At 33.3% G+C, this 8,252-nt stretch overlaps 2 protein-coding genes across 2 annotated transcripts; one reads left to right on the top strand and one right to left on the bottom strand.

The window, feature by feature from the left end:
* The first annotated feature begins 236 nt into the window (after positions 1 to 236).
* LOC101492748 (haloacid dehalogenase-like hydrolase domain-containing protein At2g33255) lies at positions 237 to 3,473 on the top strand. The gene is made up of 4 exons (XM_004495196.4): positions 237 to 888; positions 981 to 1,084; positions 1,779 to 1,913; positions 3,029 to 3,473. The coding sequence occupies exons 1-4, from the start codon at positions 561 to 563 to the stop codon at positions 3,191 to 3,193; spliced, it is 732 nt and encodes a 243-aa protein (XP_004495253.1). The 5' UTR covers positions 237 to 560; the 3' UTR covers positions 3,194 to 3,473.
* Positions 3,474 to 4,665: 1,192 nt separating this feature from the next.
* Positions 4,666 to 7,420, bottom strand: LOC101493079 (pentatricopeptide repeat-containing protein At2g29760, chloroplastic-like). The gene has a single exon (XM_004495197.4). The coding sequence runs from the start codon at positions 7,393 to 7,395 to the stop codon at positions 5,506 to 5,508; it is 1,890 nt and encodes a 629-aa protein (XP_004495254.1). The 5' UTR covers positions 7,396 to 7,420; the 3' UTR covers positions 4,666 to 5,505.
* Between the last annotated feature and the right edge of the window lie 832 nt (positions 7,421 to 8,252).

The raw sequence follows: 8,252 nt of genomic DNA on the forward strand, positions 1-8,252 counted from the left end.
TATTAGATTTTATATTTTGTATTAAATTATAAATTAAAAAATAAGTCATTGAACTTTCAATAAAGTGTGACCCATACCTAAAAATATTAACATATTATTTAATTAAAAAAATACATTAAATTATTAATTTAAATATATCAATATAGAATCATATTTTAAATAAATTAATAAGTCATATTGGAGTTTCAATAAAGTTGACTCATATCCGAGTTTGAAATTAAAATCTCCCAATTACGTGAGTTTTTTTTTATGGTTTCATATACATACAAAATTACTTTGATTAATGATTCAATCAAAAATCCAAATCACTTTAAAAAGATTATTAAAAAACCAAAATTCAAAATGAGAGTACCCTACACTATAGTAGTTTGTGCAATATGCTAGTGACGTTGGCAGGCAGGAGACATAGGAAGGAACATAACCCAACAAAACATATGTGTGTGTCTGAGAGACAGAGGAGAGGACAACAAAATCCTTACTATCACTCGTCAGAAAGAAGCACAACCAGAAATCTTGCGTACAGATAATAATAACAACCAATAAAACACAAATTACACTAGATGCCATTATTGCCATTACTCTCCTCCTCCTCCACAAAGGCATTCCTTATCTTCCCACGCAGCATGTCACAGGCAGTCACCAAAACGCGTCTCAGGGGCGTCGTTTTTGACATGGATGGCACTCTCACCGTTCCTGTTATCGATTTCGCTTCCATGTACAAAGCAGTGCTTGGCGACGAAGAGTATCAACGCCTCAAAGCCTTAAACCCTAGTGGAATCGACATCTTGAAGCTCATCGATCACTGGCCTTCTCATCAACAGCATCAAGCCTATGATACCATCGCTCATTTCGAACGCCAAGCTCTAGATCAGCTCCAAATCATGCCCGGTACATTCCTAATACCTAATTTCATTCCATTTTCTCTCTTCATTTGCGTCTTATATTTATCACTTAATTACGACTAATTAATTATCGTGTAGGTGCTGCTCAACTTTGTAACCTTCTTGATTCAAAGAAAATAAGGAGGGGATTGATCACACGTAATATGAAATCAGCAGTTGATTTATTCCACCAACGCTTTGGGGTCAGTTTAACTTCTATTTTTTATTTGTAGGAAGTTCAATTTATTATTATATTATATATGTGGGGAAGTTCAATTTTTTATCCACACATATTCTTTCTTTCACAAACATGCTTTCTGTTAAGCTTGATAAGTTATAAAGATTGGTTGTTAACTATTCCATTTCGTTAATCCTAGAGAAAACTAAATCAGTATAAGGGAGTTGAAATTGTAGCATTTGGACTACTGACTAATTTTGTATGTGGATATAGGGTCTGATTGGATTGACTTATATGAGTGTATATATTGACATAAACACTTATGTGGCTCCTTGAGAGAGCTTATAGAAACAAGGTATGCCATGTCCATAAACTGTTTTCAGTTTATTTCCACAAACTCTTCAGGATAGCTTGTGAATATGCCTTATAACTTGTATAAAAACAACTTGACATTATTTAGAAATAGCTTATATATATAAGGACTTATATGATATAAGTGCTTATGTTGTAAATGGGTCATTTTCTCTTTTAGCTAATTCTAGTGGAGGCATAGTAAATTGAACTAGCAGATGTTTCTAGGCTCTAGCTCCTCCCCACTTTTCTTTTTTCGTATTCAATGGCTCATAGTATGGTGAAGGAAACTACTATCTCACTATTTTTTCCTTTCTTTTTCTTAAGTGATGGATTCGTTCATTATAGGCTACGCCTCTTTGCTGCAGATTACATTTTCCCCAGCATTAAGCAGGGAGTTTCGTCCTTATAAACCTGATCCAGCCCCACTACTGCATATTTGTTCTCTCTGGGATGTTCAACCAAATGAAGTAATCATGGTAGGGGATAGCCTTAAAGATGATGTAAGTGATCTCGTTACACATAATTGATTCAAATTATTCATGATTTAGTTATGACTGCTTGAACACCGTTAGCATAGTAGCTCACTAGCTGTGCAATTTGAACTGCATCAATTCTTTCCATCATCTTTATATGGAAATAATGCTTGTTCACCTTCGATCAATCTATAGAAACAATTACAAAATCAAAGGCAGAAATGCAGAACAGTAAATATTTTCACAACAAAATCTAGAAAGGACAGATATTTCAAATTTTTCATATAAAGTTGGTTATGCACTGCCGAGTGCTGACTAGTAGACTGTTTAGTCAGCACAAAAATTTCATCACCAGTCTGCAAATCCATTGCGTAATTGTTTGTAATAAGATGAACCCTACAACTCTTTCACTATGCATTGTGGTATTTCCACACCACTTTATCCATGTCAATTTTATGGCGCTTCTAATACCTGCATTTGTTTCATCATAACTCATAAGCACGAGGGTTCTGCACCAATAAGTGGTCTGCACAGGCACTAAACCCTGTGCACCAAAAATATGATTAAAAAAGTGCCATATATAGTGTACACTATACACGGCCCCTATTGTTTAACCCATTTCATTTTTCATGAACTTTATTTTCATATAGATAACCTCCAAAACTATGGTAAAAAGTGTAACCTTGTATTTTCTGTCAAATTAAATGGTTGCAGTCTACACACGAGAAGAAAATAGTGTAGGTCTTATGAGAAGCGCATATATTTGAAGTGTTAGTTAGGGTTTCTTATGTGTAAGCTTTCACCATCATTAAATACATGATTCAGCTTTTCTTTTTTTAACCACAGTTTGGGGGGTTGTGTTAGAAAATGAATTTTATGGATGAAAAAATAACTTTTTCCTACTAGTTGGATTAGTTGGCCCTGTACTTTTATGATAATATTTCGTTTAGAAAGGAACTTCAACTTGCTTTTATAGTATCAGCATTTAAAAGTGTGGAAACTATCAGTTTTTTTTACAGTGGTTCCTATTTTCCTACTCAGCTCAAAGCATTTTCTTTCAACTCTATGCACATATTTTCTTATTAAATATTTGTGGATTCAGATGTGAATTGATTGATGTTGCTTGTGTTACCATTTTACAGGTGGTGTGTGGAGGGAAAGCAGGAGCACATACATGTCTGCTTGATCAAACTGGAAGATATGATTCTCCCGAGTATGCTAATGTTGATTTCAAACCAGATTTCAAGGTAACTTCCCTTGATGAAGTTTTCTCAATTCTGGAGACAAATTTTGAATTCTCACCATGATGTCAAGTTTAGTTCGCTTGGACCATTTATTGTGGTTTGTGATATAAGAATCTGGAGATGACATACTTTTGAGGGAAGTTTTATTCCTCACCTCATGTAAGGTCATGAAAAAAAATCCTTGAAATTTTTTAGTTGGAGGATTTCATAGGTGGCATTTTTAATAATAATGTTGTTGTAACATATCTTGGACAGTTAATGCTAACTTTTGCCACAAAATAACTTGAGAATTAATGCCTGTTGTACTATAAATAAATCATGTTGTTACCTTTGTTTCTTTGGACTCGTGGGGTTATATTTTAGATATTGTCACTTCAATTTCTCAGGCTCGTTTGGACGCGGCATTATGTTTGATTTTTTATTTTGTGTATGGTAAGATTTCCAAGGCAAGTCATCTAGAAAGAAAAATGACATAAAAGCATATTGAGATCTTAGTATAATCATCAACTTGGCATAAAGCTAATCATCGTGCCGTTTTTCTTGAAAATGGTAGGAATTTTTTAATTGATAGAAATAAGAAATGTATTTCCTCCATTAGAGACTGCACTTACTAGAAGGTAAACAAATCTTTTATCTATATACAGTGTCAGCAATTTATAAAAAAAGAGGTAAACTTAGTTGCACTATAAGTGCACAATATATGATGACAAAATTAATTTCCTTTACAAATGTATACTCAGAGACTAGAGCCGTTAATTTCATAAGTCCACTAATTATTAACTTCAATCTAAATATTTGAGGACCAAAATTTTAATAGTAATTAAGATCCTAAAATACCAAGCCTCCAAAGTCAAAAAGCTTCTAAAATTGTGGGTTAAAATAGTCTATGGACTTGCTTTTTAAAATTTATCTTCTGACTTTTTTTAAAAACTTCGACAATAAAAATTGATTTACAATTTTTTTTTTACTTTTTTCTCAAAAAATTTTATTCGAAAGAAAAATTCAACATTTTGATTTTTCTCAATTTTTTCTTAGAAAAAACTGTTAATTAAAAAAATAAATTTTCAAAAAATATTTAGATTAAAAAATATTAAGCTCATGCGTCCCTTCACTTAAGTCCATAAAATTAATAAAATAATAGATCGAAATTTAAAACTTATTTCAATAGAAAGTTTAATATTAGAAATTTAATAGATGATTTTTTAAGAGACAATGAACTTTGGAGCTTAATTGACAGCTGGACTTATGACTGTGCATGTTTTGCAAAAGCTACTATCATGTTCAGCAATGAAAGCAGTCTATTCAGTTGCTTCTGATTCATAATAGTTAGACATCAAGTTGAAGGCAGTTCGTGTTTTGAATAGCGCAAATCGCTATCAGTTGCAACTTGCTATTTTGTTGGTGGCAATCAAAAGAGCAACTCAACTAAGTTCATACTTCCTAATTGTTTTGGGTTATATATATATATATATATCCTTTTACAAGATTATCTTGGATTCTTTTATGTAAAAAATGTAAAAACTGATCTCAATGAGTGAATTGAAAACAAGAAAGGCAAAGTTGCTGAGGCGGAAAAACCTGCAGCAAGAATACAGATATTCATATCTTGATTATTGTTCCTAACTGCTATTTCACCCTATATTTATTTGAAGAGTGCTATGATTCATCTTAATAGTAATGGCAGACTATGCAAGGGACCATTCAAGCTAAAACCCCCCAAAAAACTTGAAATTAATAATACAATAACTTTATCCCTCATTGGCGCCAACTGTTGAATCTACATCTGCTTCTGCTAACACATGCAGCCAACTTTCTGTTACTTCTAATATATTTGGAAATGAAGATCTCTCTGGTTTTATCAGGTTGTAAATCAGAATGTGAGTTACATTAAAATCCCTATTCTCCTATTTTTGTGGGTACTCGGTAGCATGCTTTTGTCACCTATGCAGTAATGAGGCTGGATTTGAATGAAATGATTCTAGTTCATACTGTTTCTTTTGGAGTATCAGTACCTATAATTTACCGCTGTAAGGTATTTTTCCCTTTCTTCATGATGATCAAACTAAATGTGAACATCCAAGTATCTGCACATTGATTAGCTGCTCAGTATCTCACGGGGACCATTTCATTTGCACTCACTATGTTCAACAGTGTTGTCACCTCCTAAAGTAAACATATTTATCAAAACAACCTACAAGGTGGGATTTTTTTTGTAGTTTTTCTCACAAATAATTATTAGCATGTCTGATTTTGAATCTTGAATGATCACCAAGCAAGGGGTTTCAGATTTGGCTGAGCTACATGGCTGGCCAGTTTTCAGTGTTTACTAGACACTTCAAAAGATAAAAACAATTATCACGTCAATTCCAGGAGATTTAAGTTAGGGTATCGATATCAGTACAACCATCTGTCATTATTGATACAAGGTCATCGAGCATTTCATAGATTGAACTAGAAGAAGGATGTGTTGTGTCGGCAACAGAGAAAGAATGAGTCTTACCGCTGATAGTTATCGAACTGATACCTGGAACTTTTCTTAAACCTCTCTCTTTCATCATTGTTCTCACCTCAGTTACAACATCCCATCTTCTATAAGAAGCATATGTATTTGATAGCGAGATATAATTTGAAGGGTTTTCAGGTTCTAGCTCTAAGAGACACTTATAAGCCATGTCTCTTGTCGTCGAGTTTCCATGTATTACAGAGGCGGTTAAAAGAGATCCCCAAACACTTGGACCAGGATCTATAGGCATTTCTTTGATGAACTCCAAGGCTTGATCAAGCTGTCCCGATCGACCTAACATATCTACAACACAAGCACAGATTTCAACTGTTGGTTTCATTTCGTACTTCGTCGTCAGGGACTTATATATACTAATTCCTTCATCTACCAATCCTGACTTGCTACAAGAAGAAAGAACACCAACCACTGTTATCATGTCAGGCTTGATCCCTTGCTGAAGCATTTTGTAATATGTTGTCACAGCTTCCTCTCCTTTCCCGTGTAATCCATATGCAGAGATCATCGAACTCCAAGTGATAGCATCTTTGAAGTAAGAACTGTTATCAAATACTCGTCTTGCATAAACTAAACTCCCACATTTAGCATACATATCAATCAAAGCATTACATAAGGAAATATAATCATTCAACTCCATCTTAATAGAAAACGCGTGGACTTGTTTCCCTGCTGTTAATCCAGCAAGCAAGCCACAAGCTGGAAGCACACTAATAAGCGATACTTTATTGGGTGGAATTCGATCCTTCCTTTGCATCTCACGGAGAATAATCAATGCATCCTCAGGTGCTCCATTCTGTACACAACCATTAATCATTGCCGTCCACACATATATATTTCTGCTTTTCATTTGGTCAAATACTCTCCTACTAAGAACAAGTTTATTACTCCTTGAATACATATCTATCAAAGAAGACCCCATATGAACATCAGATCCCTTCTTCAAATCCAATCCATTCTTCACAAGATAACAATGAAGTTCCCTCCCATAATCCAACTTTCCTGCATTACCACAACACACAGGCAAAAGACTAGCAATTGTGAAAGCATCAGCTTTATAACCTTCACACTGCATTCTTCGAAAAAAATTCCACAAATCACCATGTAAAGTAGAACCGGAATTCCCCAAGGAAGCACATCCAGACATTATAACATTAAACGAACCAACATTCCTCTGAGGCATTTCATCAAACACCTTCATTGCATCACCAAACTCGCCACATTTACAATACATTGACATTACAGAATTTGCAACAACAATATCCGACACAACCCCAACCCTCACACTCTTCCCATGAATCATTTTTCCAAAAACCAAATCCTCAAGCTCACCAGAAACTTTGGACATTGTGGCAAGAGTGTAATCATCAGGCAACAAACTATCATCATCACAACGATCCATTTCGCGAAACAACGCAATAGCTTGTTCAAATTGATGATCTTTAACATACCCATTAATGAGGGAGTTCCAGAGATAAACGTTTTTGGCTTCAATGGAGTCAAAGACAAACCTTGACTTGGTTAAATCTCCACATGTGGCGTATGCAGAGATGAGCCTGGTGGTGAGGAAAGCGTTTTGGGCGAACCCGTTTGCGAGGATTTGAGAGTGACATTGTTGGGTTAGTTTATGAGCATGAAGGTCGATGCTTAGCTGAAGAAGATGAAGGAGATTCTGTGGTGTAAGGAACAGAGTGGCAGAAGTGTAATAACGAGAGGTTGTGAGGGGAAATGTTCTCCTCATAATCATAAGACCTACGATTGCTTTGAGTGTGATTTTGGCGGGCAAGAAGAAGGGAATAATTTAATTTCTCAGTTTTTTTTACAAAATATTTGTTTTTTACTTTCTCTTTTTCATTACTTTGAAGTGTTTTAGATTTCATTATAATTTGAATCAAATATTTTTTTAATAACAGATTTAAATATTTATCTTTTTATTAATATTTGATTTAGTTTTTTATTTTTTTATTAGGTTTTATCTTTTATTTTATAAACTTGCATAAGAAAAAAACTTCTTGCACTATTTGAAACTTATTAAAGTATTTGAAATAAAAAACATTTATCAGAGTTGTTTGTATTTGCATCTCGATCTCGTTATTGTTAAGGTTGGACACTTAACATTACAATTAATTCAACATTATATATCAAACGATCACGACAATAATTATATAACTATTTTGAAAAGATTATGATGAAAATGACCGACATTTATTCATTCATCATTTATAAAAGATAAATTAAAAAATAAATTAAAAAAAGTAAAAACTCAAAATAAATATTTAATAAAAGATAAATAACAAAAAATATATTTGAACAATATTATCTCCCCTCATCTCCTCCCCAACCAAATGCATCTTTAAAAATTGGATTCTTTAAGCAACACAAGTAAGAGAAAAAATAAATATAAATGATAAAAAAAATAGTAAAAGTATTAGAGATTACAATATTTGCTCTCAAGTTATTTATTTTTCATAGAAAAAAGTTTAAGTGAGTTAGAATTTGAGATTCACGACAAATAAAACAGACACACAAACTCTAGTAAGATATGAGTTAAATAGTTGTTAATTTTAATATTAGTCTTAATTAATTTTAATATTTAACCGCTCT

Source organism: Cicer arietinum, chromosome 4 (assembly GCF_000331145.2).
Source record: "Cicer arietinum cultivar CDC Frontier isolate Library 1 chromosome 4, Cicar.CDCFrontier_v2.0, whole genome shotgun sequence".
Taxonomy (NCBI): domain Eukaryota; kingdom Viridiplantae; phylum Streptophyta; class Magnoliopsida; order Fabales; family Fabaceae; genus Cicer; species Cicer arietinum.